We start from the raw sequence: 24519 nt of genomic DNA, 5'->3' as shown, positions 1-24519 counted from the left end.
TATTCTTTCTGCATAATGTGGATGAGCTACAGCTTCATGCGTAAAAGTTTATGCAGCTCTTGAGAATTGTGCCTCTATTTCTCGGGAAGGCTTTGCTGAATTTATTATTCAAACAATGTTATTTTTGAGCATGGTTATTTGAAAACATGAGCAGTGCCCCCATCTGCGTGACACATGCCAAGGAAATATAGATTGCACTGCATTTCTACTTAAGGAATTAAAGGAAGGTTGATAGCTGGAAAAAAAATAAAATAATAATTTTGCCATTGCTGGTCAGCAATAATCGAACCACTTTCTGGGGATTAAGCGCATGGCTAAGCCTACTGGACCAGACACTAGCAAAGGGCAGGGGGTCTTCTTATCAGAGAAATGCTTCTGGAGCCAGTCTCACTACAGGACAGATTGCTTTCATATTCCTGTCTGCAAGGCAACAAAGGAGGGAAGTAATGCGATAATGCCAGAGTGCAGTGGGTGTTAAAAACCCGTTGCATTTATGTATTGTATTTAGTAAATAATCAGACTCATCCAAATTGTGATTTCGCCATTAAAATCAAGGTTAATGCTTAGATAATCCTTTCCACGTCCTGATACGGATGATAAAAATTCTCATTTGCATGGCCCCAGCATAGCCGACCTTATTTGCTAAATACGTATCATAAGATAAACAGAATGAAATTGAATTACCTATGTCTTTCACGTGTAGGAAAGATCTACTCATTTATATTCCCATAACCTGCTTTCCGCCCCTGAAACAGACGTACTGTTGGTTGTCTCAGCAGGTCTCCCTTGTCTTTTGCCTACAAACACTTTGCTGAATGTGCAATGCATTGGCCCCGGAACGCGTTGCAGGCTTGTCCTATAGCAAGAAGGGTTTCATTAGCTATGGGCAACCTGTGCCCAAAGGGTCCCATTCAGTAACGGAGGATTCAACCTGTTGCCGCATGAGCATGTGCAATTTTTAAATAAATTGCATTACTGTTTTATATGATTATGTTTTAGCTGTTTTATAAATATTACAATTTGACTGTTGCTCAAAAGAAATTGGGCAATTGCATCCCTTTTTTTTTTATTTGAGGATCAAATTATGGCCTTATGTCTAGTTTCAAATTCCCAACACTAATTTAGCGGTGCAGCCCATCCTAGGCTAAAATGAACTAATGGCAGAGGTATATTTAATAAATGAAATGTATATCTTTTTATTTTAGGTGCTTTCATGGTGACCAAACTATTTGGAAGTTTTTTTACAATCTTTATCAGATCTCCCATTCTTTGGTATTAGATTTGACTTTTTAGAAGTCCAACGCTGGGATTTACTGTGGTGTGACAATCTGTATCGGAGCTCAGTGAATTTGTCCTTTATGGTTTCATGTTTTTAGCTGCGATACTGCTGTTCATAGCGATATTGCGGGGAAACTACAGTGCCATTCAAGTCAATAGCAGATTCCCTGCACTTGCACAGCGATTGTCAGTATCACAGCGTAATGAACAAGGCCCTTAAAATCTACAGCTATTTTTTACATTTTCTCTTCTTTCTTTCATTTGGAAAGTTATTGTGAGGCGATGAGTTACCAGATAAGATTAAAACCCGGTGCAACCGAAAACACATTCACTTTTTCAAGTAATGAAATTAGTAAAACGTTTACTTTAAAGGTGATTGAATTATTCTAGGAAAGGCTATTACATTGATAAATTGTTCATTTTCTTTTGCCTGTTATGTGGGAACTGCCCATTTAAACTGCAGTTTGAAGCATTTAATAATGTATAGGCATAATACATAATATACATTTGATAGCTAACAAATGTTTATATAATACAATGTCCACTAGTAGGGCTTCTCTAATTCACCCCACCTACTTTAAATATGAATACACACTAAATTGTGAACCATTGAGAGAAGATTTATCATTGTTATTTGTTTTGTGATTTGATTTAGACGTTCATTTCCAAACAGTGACTCCTGTAGAGAAACCTATGGTGCACCATCTGTAGTGATCATTATGTCACTGCCTCAGCCGGTTCCCTGCTCAGGAGGACTCATATGGCTCCCATTGTCACAAAGTCATTTTTTAAAAGAAGGGGGCTGCAACATTAGTTCTTCCAAGCCCCACCCATTGAGGGACATCTGCTGCTTCCATGCAACCACAGTTCCAGTGGTGCCTAGGACCAAGATGCACAAAGTCCCTTGTTAGAGCAGCTTGATGCTAATGGTCCGGGCAGATCCTCATGTTGCTGCATCACACCAGTTCCATTTATTGGCTATTAAAGTAAAGTCCCATGTTGCAATACAGTGAAAGCAGCGGTAATACTGTCCTTATTTTGTTTATAGTTCATATGACTGCTGCAGCTATTACAAAGATGCACGGTAGGGCTGCATTATCAAACTATCCTTAGAAAATACCTGCTGGTGGTCACTAATGTTACTATTTAGAGGAAGTTATTCAGATAGTGCGAATATTTAGAGAAATAGAGAAAGGCAGAAAAAAAAGAGAGGGAAAGGAACGAGGGAGAGAGTGAGATAGAGAAAGGTACAAAATAAAGTAGCTCCTTAGTGCTTATTGGCCTAAACTCTTGTGAAAAATACACAAATGTGGGGCATAGACGTGAAAACCACCACCAACTACTTTGAAATATTAAGTCTTGTGTGGTTCCCAGAATATGCTAAATGGAATTTATTTCTGTTCTATTAAATCAAGTCTCTTTGTAACACACCAGATGCTTTGCCGTCAGTCCAATGGCCAAATTAGGAAAGACAAGACTCTGCAAGTATCTCATATGAAAAGATATACTATACAACGTTATCAAATATACTGTATAACATGATCAACTAATCTCAGAAGCAATATTTCATCAAACCACCAAATATACTGTATAACCTTATGAACTAATCTCAGAAGTTAAACTTCATCAAATAACCACCAAATATACTGTATAACTTCATCAACTAATCTCAGAAGTTAAACTTCATCAAACCACCAAATATACCATATAATTTAATCAACTAATCTCAGAAGATAAACTTAATCAAATAACCATCAAATATAATGTATAACGTTATCAACTAATCTCAGAAGCTATACTTCATCAAACCACCAAATATACTGTATAAACTTATTAACTAATCTCAGAAGTTAAACTTCATCAAACCACCAAATATACCGTATAATTTAATCAACTAATCTCAGAAGATAAACTTCATCAAATAACCATCAATTATAATGTATAACATTATCAACTAATCTCAGAAGCTATACATCATCAAATAACCACCAAATATACCGTATAACGTTATCAACTAATCTCAGAAGCTATACTTCATCAAATAACCACCAAATATACTGTATAATTTAATCAACTAATTTCAGAAGATAAACTTCATCAAATAACCACCAAATATACTGTATAATTTAATCAACTAATCTCAGAAGATAAACTTCATCAAATAACCATCAAATATAATGTATAACATTATCAACTAATCTCAGAAGCTATACTTCATCAAATAACCACCAAATATACTGTATAACTTCATCAACTAATCTCAGAAGTTAAACTTCATCAAACCACCAAATATACCATATAATTTAATCAACTAATCTCAGAAGATAAACTTCATCAAATAACCACCAAATATACTGTATAATTTAATCAACTAATCTCAGAAGATAAACTTCATCAAATAACCATCAAATATAATGTATAACATTATCAACTAATCTCAGAAGCTATACTTCATCAAATAACCACCAAATATACTGTATAACGTTATCAACTAATCTCAGAAGTTAAACTTCATCAAATAACCACCAAATATACTGTATAACGTTATCAACTAATCTCAGAAGCTATACTTCATCAAACCACCAAATATACTGTATAACCTTATTAACTAATCTCAGAAGTTAAACTTCATCAAACCACCAAATATACCGTGTAATTTAATCAACTAATCTCAGAAGATAAACTTCATCAAATAACCATCAAATATACTGTATAACGTTATCAACTAATCTCAGAAGTTAAACTTCATCAAATAACCACCAAATATACTGTATAATTTAATCAACTAATCTCAGAAGATAAACTTCATCAAATAACCATCAAATATAATGTATAACATTATCAACTAATCTCAGAAGCTATACTTCATCAAATAACCACCAAATATACTGTATAACGTTATCAACTAATCTCAGAAGTTAAACTTCATCAAATAACCACCAAATATACTGTATAATGTTATCAACTAATCTCAGGAGCTATACTTCATCAAATAACCACCAATCATGCGCGTCCGCAGGGGGGGGGGGCAAGAGGGGGCGCTTGCCCCCCCCTGGATCACTCGCAGTCCTGGCCGTGCCCAATGAAGTCTCAAAAACAATTCCCCTGCCGGACTCCCCCCCCCCCCCAACCTGATTGGCTGGTGCTTTGCCAGGATTTTTTTTTTTTGGCTCGCAGCCAGGCTCTGAGCTGTAAAGCCGCCATTTCTTCTAGAGCAGGTAAGCAATGTCCCATGTCCTCCCATGCTTCTCCCCTGGCCTCCTTTGGCCCCCTCACTGGCCTCCCCTGGTCCCCCCACAGCCTCCCCTGGTCCCCCCACAGCCTCCCCTGGTCCCCCCAAGACCTCCCCTGGTCCCCCCATGGCCTCCCCTGGTCCCCCCACAGCCTCCCCTGGTCCCCCCACAGCCTCCCCTGGTCCTCCCACAGCCTCCCCTGGTCCCACCACGGCCTCCAGAGGTCCCCCCACTGCCTCTCCTGGTCCCCCCACGGCCTCCCCTGGTCCCCCCACGGCCTCCCCTGGTCCCCTCACGGCCTCCCCTGGTCCCCCCACGGCCTCCCCTGGTCCACTCACGGCCTCCCCTGGTCCCCCCACAGCCTCCCCTGGTCCCCCCACAGCCTCCCCTGGTCCCCCCAAGACCTCCCCTGGTCCCAAGACCTCCCCTGGTCCCCCCACGGCCTCCAGAGGTCCCCCCACGGCCTCCAGAGGCCCCCCCACGGCCTCCAGAGGTCCCCCCACTGCCTCCCCTGGTCCCCCCACGGCCTCCCCTGATCCCCCCACGGCCTCCCCTGGTCCCCCCACGGCCTCCCCTGGTCCCCCCACGGCCTCCCCTGGTCCCCCCACGGCCTCCCCTGGTCCCCTCACGGCCTCCCCTGGTCCCCCCACGGCCTCCCCTGGTCCCCCCAGGGCCTCCCCTGGTCCCCCCACGGCCTCCCCTGGTCCCCCCACGGCCTCCCCTGGTCCCCCCACGGCCTACCCTGGTCCCCCCAAGACCTCCCCTGGTACCACCATGGCCTCCAGAGGTCCCCCCACGGCCTCCAGAGGTCCCCCCACGGCCTCCAGAGGTCCCCCCACGGCCTCCAGAGGTCCCCCCACGGCCTTCCCTGGTCCCCCCCAAGACCTCCCCTGGTCCCCTCCAAGACCTCCCCTGGTCCCCCCCAAGACCTCCCCTGGTCCCCCCCAAGACCTCCCCTGGTCCCCCCAAGACCTCCCCTGGTCCCCCCACGGCCTCCCCTGGTCCCCCCACGGCCTCCCCTGGTCCCCCCACGGCCTCCCCTGGTCCCCCCAAAGCCTCCCCTGGTCCCCCCAAGACCTTCCCTGGTCCCACCATGGCCTCCAGAGGTCCCCCCACGGCCTCCCCTGGTCCCCCCACGGCTTCCCCTGGTCCCCCCACGGCCTCCCCTGGTCCCCCCAAGACCTCTCCTGGACCTTCTCTGGCCCCCCACAGCCTCCCCTGGACCTCCCCCTATGTCTCCCCTGGTCTCCCCCCCTGTCGCCCTCTCTCTGTCACCCTGCCTCGCGCTCTCTGTCACCCTGCCTCGCGCTCTCTGTCACCCTGCCTCGCTCTCTCTGTCACCCTGCCTCGCTCTCTCTGTCACCCTGCCTCGCTCTCTCTGTCACCCTGCCTCGCTCTCTCTGTCACCCTGCCTCGCTCTCTCTGTCACCCTGCCTCGCTCTCTCTGTCACCCTGCCTCGCTCTCTCTGTCACCCTGCCTCGCTCTCTCTGTCACCCTGCCTCGCTCTCTCTGTCACCCTGCCTCGCTCTCTCTGTCATCCTGTCTCACTCTCTCTGTCACCCTGCCTCGCTCTCTCTGTCATCCTGCCTCGCGCTCTCTGTCACCCTGCCTCCCTCTCTCTGTCATCCTGCCTCGCTCTCTCTGTCACCCTGCCTCCCTCTCTCTGTCATCCTGCCTCGCTCTCTCTGTCACCCAGCCTCGCTCTTTCTGTCACCCTGCCTCCCTCTCTCTGTCATCCTGCCTCACTCTCTCTGTCACCCTGCCCCCCTCTCTCTGTCATGCTGCCTCGCTCTCTCTGTCACCCTGCCTCACTCTCTCTGTCATCCTATCTCGCTCTCTCTGTCTCACACGCTCGCCACGGTGCACTCACCACCACTTTTACGCCGGGCACTGGCCGTTAAAATTATGCCCCCCCCCCGAAAAAATTTCTGCGGACGCCCATGCCACCAATATACTGTATAACGTCATGAACTAACTTCAGAAGTTATATTTCGTTAAATTACCACCAAATATACCATATCACTTAATCAGCTAATCTCAGAAGCTATGTTAGAGAATGGTAAAGTTTAAACCAAATGAAAACCTTGTGATCCTAAACTGTAGTGTTCTCTGTGATTATCAGAGTGAACTTGAGTAATTGGTTCATGTATATGCGTGCATTCATTCATAGATGACCAGTTCATACAAACAGGTTGCAAATAAGAGGACCTCACTCCGTTATCATGTGGCCGCACTGTTATGGAGCAGCAACAAAGCTTGTGATGCATACTATGTCTTCAATTAATACAATAATGCATAGCTGATGGCTGCTCACAGTTGCTCAGTCTTGCAACACTGGCCTACAAGAAACAATAGCACATCGCCAAAAAAAAATCTTCGACAAAACCACACTATTCATAGCTGCTTTTATGACTGAACACAAAAAGTAGAAGCCTACAACTAATGGACAGTTTGACATATTGGCAGGTCACAAGAAGCCCTCTGTTAAGTAATTGTGATGGTCTTTTAACAGGGGACACGAGATTGCTATTTTTACAGTCAGGAAAATGAATAAATAAAGTCTACACTGAATGTTTGATAATATCCTTTCTGACATGGTGCAGCTGTTTTCCAAGTACCAAGGACAAGAGCTAAAAAAGAATAATCTGGCACCTTCATAAGCAGATCCAAAACATGGCACTTATCCAAACAGAATGATTAAAAAGTCTGTATACGAGCAGCATTTTCAAAACAGAGCAGGCACCTATAGTAGCAGCTTTGTTTTTTTAAACGGGCATCTACATAAACAGAATGTTGTATTATGCCTGCCAATTATAGCTTGATTTGTTTTACAACATCGTTGATTTTCTCTGCTGGTAGTAAGTCTATGGTCTTTCCTTTTTCATTTTTTTTTTTTAGTTTTTCAACTTCTTTCAGGAAGTCCCATGGTTTATCTGCACCAAAGGCTTCCTGAGGAGTAAGCTTAACGATGTTGCTGATGATGTCCTGGTCAACAGAAGAAAGGAATTAAAGCCCAGTTGCCAATTACATTAGAGGATTGCTTTAATTGTTCCAAGGGAAGAAAATGAAAAGATTAAGACGATACAACTAAAACACAAAACTAAAAAGAAACTAGGGCCACTTAATACAAAGGAAAAAAACAAAGCAAAAAGGGAATATTAGATCATATTATATATATTTTTTTAAAGGACTTTAAACAATTCGCAGAGGAATAGGTATCCAAAAGAGACCAGTAATAAAAAGGGACTGTATACAATATCCTATATGGCTGTAATTAGCCACATAGCACTGCTGGATGCTGCTAAGTTGGACATTGGCCCAGCAAAATATGTTAACAAAAAGGAAAGTCCAAATGCATTTTTTCAAAAATAAAAATATATGGGCTTGCCAAAAATGAACAACAAAACAGTCTTTGTTGTGCAAGGTGGGTTGTGCTTTTGTTGTGCAATAAATCCCTTTACAACGCCACCTATAAAAATATTACCATTTATAAAGATGTCATTTTCCAGTTCAAAAAAAATGATGCAGGGGGTTATAGCAGATTTTAGCCAAATGTGTTGAATTCCTCATTAAAGTGCACAAGACAATGTGAGATTCAGAGATCTATGTGCCACGCTCTGCAAATGTGTCGTTCGCAGTGTGAAAAAAATAAGATCCCTGTCTCTCAAGCATTTTTACATTTAAAGGAGATTTGTTAGCCTAATGTTTATACAAGCTCAGATCTGGTGGATATTGTTTAATTATTTGTTTTATATTAGGGAGAAGTAGGACAGTATTCCACACTATGGGGGTTACTGTAAGTACCAAACATTGCAAATCATTTCTTTATGGATGCAGAGTATGAATATTATGTTGCATCTCAACATCAATTTATGAAGACAAACCATATTGCACCTAAGTATAGTTTGGGAATGCATAATTATAATGTGGTGTATCAAAGTGTGCATCTCAAGTGAACACTACGGTCATCTTCATCTGCCTTATTCTCTGATACTAACAAAATGTAAGTCGCCTGAGCAGCAGCCTTCCTAGATTTAATACTGGCAAAAACAAAATTTCTTGCACTTGATCAAGACACAAATGTCAGCTACTTTATACATAAGACCCTATAAGTGCATCAAGTAACCAATCCTAATGCTCCATATAACCACATCTCTTATCCCTCACTAATGCAGTGCAACAGGTGCAGAGTACCCTTCAAACACTAAAGTTAAGGGTCACAGGTGCTAAATGACACTTAAAGTCTTATTCATAACTGCGGTAGCCATTAATTGTTAATGGACATTCAAGTGAATAATCGTTAAATATAAATAATAGCTATTTCACTTTAAGTGTCAATTTAATGGCAAAAGAGACGTTTAAAGAGTGTGATACACAGGCTCCTCAGTCTCCCTTCTAGGTTTACTATTGAGCACCTGAGAGTATTCCACTGAAATGGATAATGAGCTATGTGTGAAGCAGTCAAAATCCACAATTTAAATCCCAAAGTAAGGTTAAGCTAAGAATTTTTATTCAAATTCGTAAAATGAAAAGTTCAAATGTATAGAATCAACTGTTGAGAGGAAAGCAAAAAAGAAAGTTTTTTTTTTTAAGCTGCAGTCCAACAGTTTAGGAGGCTGAATGAATTGTGCTGGTACTGTATCTGTTAGAGGTTAGAATTATGCAATTGATGTATTTAAAGAAAGGAAAAAAAACAAAACAGACAAGTTTAAGTATTTAAAAAAAATTAATGTTTACATTTTCATGAACGGTTTCTAAAGATTGTAACCTGAAATTCCTGATGTGTCTAATTGCCCTTGTTACAGATTTAGCTCTCTTGCTTGCTCCCCTGTCTTAGTAGTTGATTATGCAACATGCAGAGAGTGTAAATAATTCCAATTATTTTATCCGAGGTGGATTAAACAAGCTTAATAACAATCTCATTCCGTTTTCCACTGAATGCAATTCAAAAATGACCAGCATTTAAAAAATGATTTCAACCATTTATCTTGATTTTTTTTAAATTGATAAATCACTAGCTACAAAACTCATCACATTGATTAGATCAATTTGATCTCACATGGAATGTCCTTTTTAAAGAGTTCTCAGGATCACTTTTCCATCTGATAATCAAAAGGTAAACAAACCTCATGTCACTTGTAGAAAATCTATATATGGTCTTTATTCAGTATGCTGTAAAGCCGTCTTCCCCTTGCTTAAGGAAGATATAGGCCCCAAATAAATGGAACTTAAATGTTCCCAGACAAGGGGAAGGCTGCTTCACAGAATATGGAATAGGGAGCTGTAGACGGACGTTCACAGAGGTACACAATTGGAGGCTTTTATAAGGTGAAATTATAATAAGGCTTTATTGTGCCTTTTCCTTTTTATCAGGAAATCATCCAAACACTGGGGGGGGGGGGGGGGGGGGGGGGGGGGAACAAAGCTTAATTCACTTGGGAGTATTTCTAGTGAAATCTCATGCAATTCACAACTCCTAGGTCTCCTAGTCCCAAACACATAGCATGACATAAGACACAAGCAGATATAAGAAGTCTCTTTAGAATGAAAGTCTTATCTGTTAGCTGCTGTAGAGTAAGCTTTTCTGCTCTCCTGGAACCGCACCCGTGCGTGCACAGCAAATCAGCATCCAGGTTTAGAAGTCTTATTTGGTGTCTTGCAATCAGCTCTGCTGTTTCTTCTTGAAAGAGCTCAAGACAGGTCAGTTCCAGAGATCTGTGTTCTCCAAAGTTCAGCCCACAAGTGAGCTAAGGAGTCACTTCCTGTCTCAAAGGCAGGCTTTTTCTACCACCTCTAATCAGGCAGGTGGTGTTAGTTAATTTACTACCAGCAGTTAACCACCACACTGCTGGATTAGAGGCACATTTGTGAACAGGGATACGTCCCCTGTTACAGGAGCCTTTACTTATTAAGAATAATTTTCTGCATCTGTGAAAGTAGCCAAGAGATTACCAGTACTATTGGTATTACAGGCAGTCCTCGGTTATCCAACGGAATCCGTACTGGAAGTAGCATTGGATAGTGAAACCGTTGTTAAGTGAGTCCCATGTTAATCAGTGGCAGTGAGCGTTGGATAACGCATTCAGGCGTCGAAAAATGGCCCATTGTAAAGCGTTGGATATGCCATTCGTTGTAAAGTGAAACATTGGATAGCAAGGACTACCTGTAGTGTAATTATTACTGCGTACACATACATTGAAACTTCCCCATGAACTTGTAGAACTTCTTTATCCTGACTTACTTCATTTTGAAAACAAAGTTGATAAAACAAGATTTACAATCCACCAACTCAGTTGCGACTGGTTTACCTAATATGAAACATCCAGATGAAAACTCTGTATTTATAAAACAAAATATACAATGCACTCTATTAATTATATATGTTACAGTTGTTTAGCGCAGATTATATTTGAAGAAATCAACGCCAATTAAAAGCACTCTGTTCAACATCCTTTTACTATAAAGCTCAGAAATTACCCGATGGCACCACTTTGCATTACTGGCTACAAAACTCATATGCATTTTCTAATTCATTGTGCATCCGCCGTCTATTAAACTGCAAGATTTTTACACAACCACCCTTTTAAAAGTTTCCATTTTTAGAAGTGCAATCTTATAAATGTAATAAAATGATATTTGTCCACAATATTCTGTATGCTCCCCAGGGAGTAAACATGAAACCAAGCGCTTTGAACCTGTGGGTGACAGAAAAGATAAAATGATAATTTCCCAGATACTTTAACTCGAAAGAGCATGTCACTGTCAAGCCTCAGCTCTCTGGACTGGAAACAGGCGTTTATCTTCCAGCACTATGGCTCTTGTTCGTGTGGTTCTGTGTTTTTTTTTTTTTACATTTCAGCTAAGTTCAGAGTGGACAGCTATCTTGAATGTACAAGTCAATATGGAATAGGGGTCTTGAACTGAAACAGCCTGAAAAATGTATGAGATACTCTCATCTGTTCCTTGCAGATGGTTTTCCTTCCAGGCAAAATCAAATGTAATATAGAGAGACCTAAATTAAACACATCCTCCAAAAACAGCTCTGCAGATGCAAAGTCCCTGATACAAGGAAACAAATTACCTGGAAACTGGCATGGGAGAGAGAACTTTATTCCTGTTGCCAGTACTGGCAATCAGTGTTGTCTTTTAAAACAGATATAAATAAATCTGAAATTAAGCTAATGTAATTATAATATATATATATATATATATATATATATATATATATATATATATATATATATATATATAGTCATTTATCTATAGAATGTAAGCATTCTTTTTTTTTATTTTAGACGAACAAATACATATAAAATCAGCAAAAATCTTACATCAACATATTAACACAAGTGCCGTTTCTTTCTCCCTCGGTTGATCAAAATGCTGGTTCTAACTTCCCATACATTTTCTATTCAGTTTTTGTTTACAGTTTTAATTGTCCATGTATTTTTGTTTTAGCTCTCGGTTTTATTAATGTTTTCCTCCTGACTCAACTGTATTCATCCTTTGGATAGGCCAGTGTGATTCTAGCACATACAGTACCTGTATTTCTGCCAAAGTAAGCTACATCTGCCTATTTTGTGTGTAGTAAAGAACTAGGGAGTTTTAGAAGCTTCGAATACAAACAAATTAGATACAATTAAGATGTCATGCAGAGACAAATGATATGCTAATTATCCATTATAGCAAAGGCATCCTCTAGTCCCTAAATTGTGTAAAGATTAACACGGCTGAATAATGTTACCTGAATAAGTACAATACTAGATACAGCTCAACCCCCTTATAACGCTTTGTTTTTGGGGTCCAAAGAATCACATCGCGTTATAAGCGGATTGCGTTAGAAATAATGTATAATAAAGTATTTACGATACCAATAATCGTGTTGTAAAGTATTCATAAAAAGGAAAAGGACACGCTTGCATCGCGTTATAAGCGGATTCGCGTTGTAACGGATCGTGTTATAACGGGATTGAGCTGTAACGTTTATCCAACTAACTTATGTACTTTGTAATATATCAACCCCTTAGTAGCTGAAGTGGCCAACTTGCCATGGGCAACACATGAATAACTGACCACTAAGGGCTACAAAGGGGTTAATATACACCTCAAAGTACACTAACTATCCTTCCCATTGCTTACTGTTCTGTCCAAGGCTTCCTGGGGCTCAGTGCGCTATGACAGACAAACTCATCTCCTTCTTCAAAATGGAGTCCTCCTTGAATTTCTGATGAACTTTATTCACAAGCACAAACAGAAATGAATAGAAAACTTTGTGGATGCATAAATTAGAAGGTGAAAAAACAATACTATGACAGGGATATCAGTTGGGGGGAACCACTTAGCTGACTGCAAGCATTGAAAAGACCCTCTGCAGGGCTGGCCAAGCAGGAAACAGGGTAGGACTAGGGAGGGAGGAACAAACCAAAACCACAGGGGTCTGGGAAGTGTAGTAGTTAATAGCAACAGGTAACCTAGTTACAAGCAACACACAGTACTGGAGACCGTAAACTCCGTCTGGTATCAATACATACCACTATAATAACATATGACAAACATATAATTAAACACAGTAAAACATTAACTGTAAGTCCATAGTCCATATTAAATCTGTGGTACCGGCTGGTACCACTGGGTCTCCAAAGTCCTTTTGGCGGGACAGGTGCAAAGGCAGATGCACCAGTCACGGATGGCTTAGGGCTCCTTAAATGTCTCTTCAGGATCCATAGAAGAATGTGGGTCAAATGTTCTCATTTTGTAGAATCCAGGTGAGACATTAGAAGAATGGTCTCTGTAACGGCCTGATAAAGGTTTTGATTTTGACAATTGTTGAGACTTCAGCCATAAACTTCATGGAAGAATCGAGTTGAACTGGCCTCCAGGATCATGGAGTCTGATTTGTTCCATCTACTGTGAGCTCTACCAACACTTCTCCACAGAGCTCGAGCCTAGGTATAGTGTGGTCAAGTTGTGGTGCCAACGTAGCTTTGCAAGGGTGAATCTAATATGGTGTTCTCCACTTGCATCTATAACCTATAAGTAAGCTACTGCTGCTATGGCTTTTGTAGAAGCATCTGAGAAAACGCTAATTTCTTTACTTCGTGTAGTGTTGAGGGATATGGGTGAATAGGTGCATGGGATCTGCAGTTGCTCAAGAGTCTTTTCCCCCTTTTGGGCTATCCTGAGTCCATAGGTGGCCAATGCAGGTGATGGACTATTACCGAAGACATGCACTTTCATCCTGTACTCTAGGATTTGGTCATCAATTAATTTGTTACGGTACCACAGAAATCTTGGGTAAGTTCTGGTTTCTTCTCGAATGAGGACACAGTGAAACATCTGTTGAATGTTGGCTGTTATGGAAATAGGCTCCTTGTGAAAACAGATTAACACGCCAAGAAGATTATTTCTGGTCTAAGTCTGGTTCAGTAAGGAGAACATTGTTTAAGGAGACTTCCTGAAATTGAGCACTTGAATCAAATACTACCTGGATTTGACCAGGTTTCTGGGGGTGGTATACGCTAGAGGATGGAAGGTACCAGCATTCTTCACTTTCACTCAGGTCGGGGAGTGGGTACTGTATGACCACTGTCGAATATCTTCTTCATGAAGGCCATTAAGTGATGCTTTGCCTCCCAGCTTCTTTTCCAATTTGCAATGTAGCGAAGCAAGTCTAGAGAGCGCCTGTTCTCTGTTATTCGGAAGATGTCTACTTGGTGAACAAAATGGAAGCGGAGCCACCCAGCTGTTTGATTAGTCTCTGAAGAGTTCTTTATTCATCATCCTCAGGAAATCTTTGTCTTCCATTGACGGAGCTGGTTTATAATTGTTTTTTGTCGACTGGAATGCTGTACATTCTAGGATATTGCAAAAGAATGAAAAAATAGGAAAGACGACTTGCTTCTCCCTTTTGTATTTTGAACCTTGTGAGATGCATCTTTCTTGTAGGTTATGTGGCAGTTTCTCGAGGATAGATCTTACTCCATGAGCTGTGTCTAGAAAGTTGAAACCAGGCAGAAATCGATCAGTCTTTGCAGATTCTAATTCCAGCAGCAGATCTCCAAGCTCTCGTAACCTTAGATTGTCTTTGCCTGAGATTTTTGGAACATTTTCAATCCTTTTGAAGAGCATTTCTTCAATTACCTCTAGGCTGCCATAGCACTTTAGTCTTTGCCATACTGTTAAAGAACTTTTTGAGGGCTGTTCACGTGTACTGACCTGAGTCTCTTCACATACTCTGAAGACTCTTTCCCCAACCACTTGACTAGCAGGTCAAGTTCTTCACTTGCGGCCCTGTGGTGACCAATTCACACCGGACCAAGTACTCCATCAAGCCTGATGCTTCAATCTGTGAGCGTTGATGAAGATGTGGGCTGTTATAGTTGGGTATGTTGCTCTGTCATTTGGGTTCACAACATTGTACCGTGAGGTAGAGTGGAGTTAATCGAACGCCTTTGGTGTGTGTAGGGCATGCGTCATGTGCAATGGTCCTTGCTGAGAGGAACCTTGTAGTCGTCTCATCTGTGCAGTGGATGTGAGGTGAAATCGTGTACTGTGTTTCTCTGTGGAGCGTACCTGCATTGCGGGCCTGGTGCAGTACATCTGTATGCGTGCGAGCGCGCGGATCACTGTGATACTGTAGCTGTAGCCATCCCAGGTAGTGTATGCTTTAAGAAGTAGAGTATCAACAGTACTTTATGTGGAGTTTTCATAGCTTCGGTATCTGTAATAACCTCGTCGAATAGAGATGGTGAACTAGCATGCATACTGGTTTGACTTATTACATAGTCTCTGATGCTGTTGCTGGATATTCTGTAGCTACTTGCTTGCTCCAGTACTTCCCGCCCTCTTGTCTTGCGGTTGCTTCAAAGATATCGGCTGCCGAAGCGTCCTTTTCTTCACATAATGTCTCTACGTTTGCTTCCATTTCGGCCTCCTACGCGTAGTAGCAGCGGCGTCGGCAGCAGTAGCATCAGCTGCAGCAAGGTGGTAGCAGCGGTAGCTCCTGCAGCAGTGTCGGCCCTTTGCTTCTCCTCTTCGATTCTGGTTCAATCACATTTCATGGCTGCCACTTTTCGACTGTAATCAGTCCCACTACTTGCTGAGATGACCCGTCTTCCTCTGCTTGAACCGGCTAGTGACTATATGTCGACCTAAATGCTTTTAACCTTTCTACACTTGTGAGTGCCACTTGTACACCTTTTTAGAATAAATATTTGTTTATACTTTATTACGCTATGGAGCGCGGGCTCTCTTGTTTATCTTTTACATTTGTTTCTAGATGTGGTTTCGTCCATTTTAAAGCTGCCAGAGACTCTGGTAGCGCAAGTCTATTTGGACTGGGTTATTTAAAAACCTCTTTGACCCATTGAACTCTGGGGCTAACCTGAATCCCCTTTTGTCCTTTAAATTTTTTTACACTTGATATTAAGTTTTTCTGATTTTTGATGATAAATTATAGATTGTCTATCACTGTATTAGTTTTGTATTGAACATACATTTGCTCTTTACACCTCTGTTTGGGCAACTGTATATATATATATATATATATATATATATATATATATATATATATATATATATATATATATATATATATATATACACATACTTAAAGCTGCAGTTCAGGCAATATCCTGCATGTGTTTTTTTTTTTTTTTTTAATAAATCAGTTCTGTAGTAAGAAAAAATACTTTTAGCATTTTCTGTTTTTAAAAAAACAACTTTGAAAGACCAATTTTCTTGTATTCTATTTTAACAAGCATTTACTAAGGCACCGCCACTTCATGTCCTGTCACAAGCCCTGGCACACCCCTTTGTCAGCCCTGCCCTCCCTCTTGCACATGTCAGTGCAGGAGTGCTCATGAATATTCATGAGCTTCCACTGACGGACTGAAGCAGAATATAAACAGATCCCTTCACTAATTATGTCACCAAATTTCGCCGATCAATACATGGAGAACGAATTGACCTGCAGCTATATAGTTCTTTAGGTAATTAGAGATTGCACACATGAAACTATTGAAGTAAAAAAATAAATAAAAAGAAAAAAAGACTGAACTGCAGCTTTAACGCGGTCTGAGGGCTGAGGGTGGCTACCGATTTAAAAACATCTCCATTTTGCCGCACGAGGACTTACCGGCATCTTGATCTCTCTCCTCTCTGCAGCTGTCAGCTCTCTCCTCGCTTCATAGGGCTGTGTCCACGTGCGCCACGTAGACTTGGAGCGCAGAGGGGTCACATGACACAACACACATCCCCTACACCATGTGTGATTTTTTTTTTTTAAACATTCAATGCTTTATTGCGAACGGACACAAATGTGATGCCAGCGACGGGAGATGTGCTGGCAGCGAGGGGACATGCCACAGCAGTGCGGGGAGAATGGTACAGAAGCAAACAAAAGTCTGTGGCATTATCAGATGATTCAGGAAATCAAAATGTCAGTGGACTGGATATATTGCCCAAAAAAATGGCGATTATTGGACAAAGATAATATTCAACTGGATTTCAAGAGATATCAAAAAACGGCCAAAAATAAGATGGGATGATTAAATCAGAAAATGTGTTGGAGCAACTTGGAGAAGGGAAGCTTGCAACCGCAGTAACAGGAAGAGCTATAGGGAGCCCTTCATGCAGCAGTGGAAAAAGGACTATAGTTGATGAAAATAGATAGAGATAATGTTTTTTTATATTTATTTGTAGTTACTTATTTATATTGGTTTGGGGGATACAATGGCCTAAAACCATTTTTTGCCACATTTGGCTAATAGGGCTGTTAGCGATAGCTATTCTTATGGCAGGGTGGGTAGGTTTGTTGGTATAAGATGGGGTGGGGGCAATGAGGGAGGTGAAGACCCTCCAGGTTAGGGTAGTAGGAATCAACCCCTTATCTGTCTAGCACTGCCTTAATTGTCTCTTTGGTAGGCCAAGGGAGAGGGACAGTTAGTATTGTTTTAGGTATACATAAATCCCTTAGTGGCTAGTTGGCCACTTGGGCTGCTAAGCAATGAATATATTACAAAACGTATCATAGTTAATTGAATTAAACTTTGACCATATAATGAAGGGATAGGAGAAACGTCACGTTATGTTAAGATAACATAGCGTTAGCCTGATATAACATGACGGTACCCTAACGACAAACTAACACCCGTGTTTTTGCAAACCATTAGCTTAGTAAATACAGTGTTGTCTCGGGGAAAAAACATCAGTTTCTGTTCTAGGTAACGTTACATTATTTTTACGGATTTAACAGAGTTTAGTGAATTCCACCTTTAGAGTAGCAGTCTTTGCAATTTCTGGTGTTAAAGGGGCCGTCACTACAAAAGTAAACTAAAGACAGTGGCATGTTTAATAGGTTACAAATATATATATATATATGTGTATATATATATATATGTATATATATGTATATATATATATATATATATATATATATATATATATATATATATATATATATACACATATATATATATATATTTGTAACCTATTAAACATGCCACTGTCTTTAGTTTACTTTTGTAGTGACGGCCCCTTTAACACCAGAAATTGCAAAGACTGCTACTTTATACACACACATATACATAAAGCAGAAAATACCCGTGTTAGTCCAGTTGCGATAGTGCAGAATAAATGAGTTCTTCAGTATTCGGTGATACCTTTTTTATTGGACTAACAATTTATGTCATAGGACAAGCTTTCGAGAGTTATCCTCTCTTCTTCAGGTCAAGCAATACTATATAAGTATATCAGTATTGCTTGACCTGAAGAAGAGAGGATAACTCTCGAAAGCTTGTCCTATGACATAAATTGTTAGTCCAATAAAAAAGGTATCACCGAATACTGAAGAACTAATTTATTCTGCACTATATATATATATATTTTTTTTTTTTTACAAAATATTATAAATGTTAACTTTTCTATGGTACACAAAAAGCTTTTAAAAGTTTTACATTTATCTATTGTCTTCTGTCTTTCAGCTGATATGCTGAAACTCAGCAGTCCTGGAGAAAATGAAAGCACTCATTTTTAAAAGGATGCAAATAAGTAAAACTGCCATTTCACGGGTGATTAAATCTTTATGAGAATGCTGATTAAACCGATAAGTTAGTTTATTTATACTACTGTACGTGGGACTTCCCCTTTAACAGTTGAAAGAAACAGAAGTGTATTAAGAACATGGATGGTAACTGCTGTACAGTTCCTTACGGCAGGAGTGGGAGGAACAATCATGGCCTAACAAGGACAGATTGACATTAGGGAGCTTTCATTTAAGCATTTTAGACCCGGGGGGAAACATACCAAGCTGAAATATCAGCTCACAGGGCAGTCGTATAGCTAAAACATACAATGCTGTTTTAACATGCGATACATTCACTTTGATTCATATGGGAGTGCCACAAACAGAAAATGCTCAACACCGACCCAGAACACTATGATTCTCAAACACCACTGTAGGCACTTTCACTTCTTTTGGTTCTAAAAACCTTTAGTGTTTTGGTTTTCTTTTTGCTGGAACTGGATTGGCTTTGGATTTTTAAAAACATTATGGGAAAATAACTTCAAAAGAAGCAGGATGTTCCCCCCCTCAATTCTTGTAAAATTTTTACACAAAAGTGTGTGGGGGTTTTTTTTTGTTGCTTTTTTTATTCGTTTGGGGATTCAAAACATGGGACCAGTTTATTCCCAGACACAAAATTTGTGATGGCGAGTAAAAGAAAGTTATAAAAACCCTCCGCCGTACATAAAGCGGGGTTGCACACCTGTCTGAGACATGGGAATGTGCTCACAAGTGGTATCCCCAGTTTATTAGAAAAGGATGAGCTTTTCTAGGGTTTTTGTTCAAATTTCACCGTTAACAAAGTTCGACTAAAATTTCTGAAAAACGTCTATGCTCTGATCTCCAACCCACGAACCTGCTCAATTTACTGAAACGGTTTGTGTAACTGTGGTTTAGTAAAAACACATATTCCCAGCACATGGACATATACATATAATCAGTGTAAGAGCAGAGCCCAGTCGGGGGTTCTTTAATATTAGTGTATTCTGTGTATTAGAATAGGGGGTTCTTGAATAGTAGTGTATTACATGTATTTTTCTTGAAAGAATACTTGACAAGTACTGTATACCTTGAGATCCAAAGAAGAGAGTTTTTCCAACTGTTTGTTGATATCAGGAGAGCTGGTATTTTTTGTAAACTGGATAAGACAAAGTTTGTTTTCCTTGAGAAAGGACAAAATGATGAAACTATCTGTAAATATGGCTGAAAAACAAATAAGATAAAACATGTTACAGTTGTAATACTAGCTTCTGGTACCAAAACAAATGATTTAAGCTCTGCTGAGATATAATTCTTCAAGCCAGTGCCTTAAATATTACTTTGAGGCTTCTGTAATCTCCTAAAATACATCAATGTGACATCGTGCTAGGACCCCTTGGAAATGAGAAATAAAGCTCATGGAGGATGCAAAGAAAATAATAAATTACATTATGCAAAGCTACTCTATCATATCACATGTGAATTCTTTCCTCCTACTTTACAGAGATTGATTTCTTTTCCTCCTCCTTTTGTCTTCAGCTATTTCCAGATCTGCACTCAAGTTTCAATTCCATTAATCTCATATATTTCAAGGCCCAGCCAAAGTAAACTAACATTTGAGTTGTGTTGGTTTTTCACAAATTCTTGACTAGCCCCATCAAGTCAAACACCTAATAATGTAACACACAAGACAGAAAAGTTTTATCAACCTACAGCATAATGCTTTTCCATTTTAGAATTCCCATCCAATTGTGAAGCACAGGTACTACAGACAGGCAGGCAAACAGACTCTCCAAACCATGATACAGGCTGAGGTTTTTCAGATGAGTAACTAGTTGACATTCATTTAATTGTGTAATCATGTTAGCTGTTATTCAGTAATACACATTGGTTTGTAAGAAAAAGGAAAGTATTTATTCTTACCATTTAATTGTTTTAAATAGCAGTACAATCTCTGTAAAAAAAAAACAACCTTTGCCTTGACTGGGTACTATCAAGTATCAAGCTTTAAGTGGAGAACATTATGCCATATCTTCCTGAAACACAAATATATCATTGTGAATGTCCTTGATGTGTATTTACTGTTTGTACTATCAATGGAAATGAAGAAAAAGAATTTACAAACCCCCGCCAAAAAACAACCGCCATTGTTTAGTGTTCCTGTTCCATTTGTCTTAATCTACTTGTTCTGCACTACGTACGTTTGTGTAAGGCCGTGCCTATAGTGCCGTCGTTGGCGACACGGCGGGTGATGTCACCCGTCGCCGTAAGTTATGTCTAGCCGGGTGGCGGGGTCGCGGGATTCCGGCTTCAGATTTTCGCGACGACGGCGTCGCTTGTCGCCGTCGCGTGCACTATAAGCGCACGCGGCGGCAATGTATTTGTTTTCGGGTGACGTCGCGTCGCTGGCACTATAAGCGCGGCCTAATGCATTCATAGTTGAGACTCAATCTTAGCAGAACTGGAGTTCTTGAATTAATTGTTTTGCAAACTTAAGTAAAAATGCTATACTTCTTGGGAAGCAAACAAGCCACTTTTGCACAAAATTAGAAACTCTTTTGGCCCTCGATTTTAGAAAAAGCAGACAAAAACAAGTTTAAAAAAAATGGTTACACAGTATAGTGATAAATAACGTGAAACCTTTACTAAATGTGTATTTGTGGTCTGGACTAAATGTGTATTTGTGGTCTGGAAGTCTTTAAATGAAAAATATAACGCTTGCAAGTTGCTATTTTGGAAGTGCTTTATGTCAAGGTACTGAATTATTTGTCTTATAGAGTAGTAGAACATTATCCACACCTGCACGTGTAAAATGATAGTGAACCAATACAGGAAACACCTATGATACAGATAAGACATAATTAACATTAGAGTTCTAGTTCCCACAAGTCCAATGCTTTGAAAAGCAGTTATGTGCCTTTTAAACCAACCTGTATATTATATTGCTTAATATCTGGAGATCACTGTGACTTATTTAAAATGCACAGGTATCCTTCACTAGTGGATTAGAGAACTCTACACAATAATTTTTGTTATTATGTGTAAATTCGAATGAGGGGAAACAAAGACCTTTTGCTTGATGCAGGGCAAAGCTTTGCAATGAAGGAGTTAAAAATGCCTACTTTCCTCTAGCAAAACAGAAAGCTTTGATGTTAAATAACAGTGGAAAACTGTTCTTGGTGTTGAGGGTTGTAACTGCAGCATTACATGAAATTACTTGTTGTGTTTGCAAGTCCCCAGTGGCAATAATTACTCTACCTGTTGACACACTATTTCTCCAGCGCATCTATTAATGTAGGCAATTGATTTGCACATGGGTGTAATTACCATCACTGATGGGGTTGGAGATGAGCTTCCCCACCAGGGTCCTGTCAATCACCACTTTCTCCAGCTGTGGCCCTGAAAGGCTTATGGACACGAGCACACCTGAACCGAAGAGGAGCTAAAACAAGAAATCAGAAAGAAAAACAAAATCAGGCACCATTATTACCTGTTGTGTAAAAATCGCAAGTCCTGCATATATGCAGCTTCACAGCTAGCTACAAATGAACCTAATTAACCAATGCGTAAAATGAGGCATATGCCATGTTACTGTACACTAATCCAATGCTTTACTCTTTCTGCTATGTTTTCACACATTATTTGTGTGTGTGTGAAAACATAACAAAAGGGGTAAAGTATTGAGTATATATACACACGTGTGTGTGTATGTATGTATATATATATATATATATATATATATATATATATATATATATATATATATATATATGTATATGTATATGTATATGTATATATATATATATATATATATATATATATATATACATACAGTGTTCGACAAACCTATACATTTGCTCGCCCCGGGCGAGTGGATTTAACCCCCGGGCGAGTAAATATTGGCCCAAGCAGCACACGTTTGGTACTAGATGGCGAGTAGATTTTTTTGTGTGGCGAGTAGATTTTTTGGTGATTTGTCAACCACTGTTATATTATATATATATATATATATATATATATATATATATATATATATATATATATATATATATATATATATATATATAATATATAATATATAATATATCATATAACAAAGAAGAATAGGCACTCCTTCTGGGAAATCAATAAGGTGGGTGCAGATCCTATATGGTAAAGATTGTATTCAAACAACATGACAGCACATGTGTAAACCAACGTTTCGGTCCACTAAGGACCTTCTTCAGAGAGGTGCTGAATTATGGTGCTGAAGAAGGTCATTAGTGGACCGAAACGTTGGTTTACACATGTGCCGTCATGTTGTTTGAATACAATCTTTTTGCTACATACTACTGAGTGCTGTTTCTTTGCTTTCCCTGCTGGGAAGGCAATCTGTTGCACATATATATATATATATATATATATATATATATATATATATAAATATATATAAATATATATATATATACACAGTGGTCGACAAATCACCAAAAAATCTACTCGCCACACAAAAAAATCTACTCGCCACCTAGTACCAAACGTGTGCTGCTTGGGCCAATAGGAGCTCGCCACGATGTTAAATCCACTCGCCCGGGGCGGGCAAATGTATAGGTTTGTCGAACACTGTATATATATATATATATATATATATATATATAAAAACAACAAACAAAAGCGCCAACTCCATAGCACGTAACTGCCTAAAAATAAAGATGCATTTATTTAAAAATCAGCAACCCATAAGAAATGCACTTACAGGATTTTAAACAGAACCATTCGTGGGAGAGAAATCTCTGTTGATGTCATCTGCGATGGTAGGGGGAGTCCCAGGTAGGCAGAGTGGAAGTACACAGCTTGTAGCCACAATAAACTCCTACCACGAGTTAGCAGCAAGTTGTAGAGACATTCAGTGCCTTCACGTCCCTCTCTCCTGCATGCAGTGATTGCCAGCACTCGAAAATACCGCCAGCTAGAGCGCAAGGACACCGGGAACTCCAGATACACAGACACAAATGCGATGACGTCACCAGCCCTACGCGTTTCGTCACTCTAAAGCGACTTTGTCAGGGGATGAAACGCGTAGGGCTGGTGACGTCATCGCGTTTGTGTCTGTGTATCTGGAGTTCCCGGCGTCCTTGCGCTCTAGCTGGCGGTATTTTCGAGTGCTGGCAATCACTGCATGCAGGAGAGAGGGACGTGAAGGCACTGAATGTCTCAACAACTTGCTGCTAACTCGTGGTAGGAGTTTGTGGTTACAAGCTGTGTACTTCCACTCTGCCTACCTGGGACTCCCCCCTAGCATCGCAGATGACATCAATAGAGATTTCACTCCCACGAATGGTTCTGTTTAAAATCCTGTAAGTGCATTTCTTATGGGTTGCTGATTTTTAAATAAATGCATCTTTATTTTTAGGCAGTTACGTGTTATGGAGTTGGCGCTTTTGTTTGTCGTTTTTCCATAGATCTAAAGTGGTTGGCTATACCACTCTTTTTAAGTTGCCAAGACGTTCCCTGGATCTACTACTGGAACTGTACATCTCTCTGGATTTCTTCTGTTTTTTGAGTGGAACATTTATTTTGGACTTTTTCTTAATACTATCCCATTATGGTTTGTAGTTTTTATTAGGTTAAATTGTGGTAATTTTATTATTAATTCAATGTATGTGTTAATATCATTTATAAGTGTCACTTTATATCCTCCTTAGCGCTACTTAATTTTGTGTTGTTTTTTGATATATATATATATATATACACACAGCTCAACCCCGTTATAACGCGGTCCTCGGGGTCACCCGATCCGACGGCGCTATAACCGGGGTTGCGCTTATTAAAAACAAACAAAAAATGGCCGCCACGCCCGGTCATGAGGAGGCGGGAGGAGGTGGTGTGAGGCGCCGGCAGCCCTACACGATCCCCCAGCAGCCCCAGCGATTCCGCAGCAGCCACCGCATTTCCCCCAGAATTCCCCACACTTCCCCCTGCAGCCG

At 40.3% G+C, this 24519-nt stretch overlaps 1 protein-coding gene across 4 annotated transcripts in view; it reads right to left on the bottom strand.

The window, feature by feature from the left end:
• Window positions 1-24519, bottom strand: part of WDPCP (WD repeat containing planar cell polarity effector) — a 361726-nt gene that overhangs the window by 191679 nt on the left and 145528 nt on the right. For all 4 annotated transcript variants that reach the window (XM_075596138.1, XM_075596140.1, XM_075596139.1 and 1 more), the window contains 2 exons: window positions 21881-21995; window positions 19644-19777 (listed from right to left, as the gene is read on the bottom strand). In XM_075596138.1, the coding sequence (XP_075452253.1) occupies window positions 19644-19777; window positions 21881-21995 (249 nt within the window). The remainder of the gene's footprint in view (window positions 1-19643; window positions 19778-21880; window positions 21996-24519) is intronic.

The sequence above is a fragment of the Ascaphus truei genome, chromosome 4 (genome assembly GCF_040206685.1).
Source record: "Ascaphus truei isolate aAscTru1 chromosome 4, aAscTru1.hap1, whole genome shotgun sequence".
Lineage (NCBI taxonomy): Eukaryota > Metazoa > Chordata > Amphibia > Anura > Ascaphidae > Ascaphus > Ascaphus truei.
Note: the sequence above shows the minus strand (reverse complement) of the source record. Positions and strands in the feature narration are given on the sequence as shown.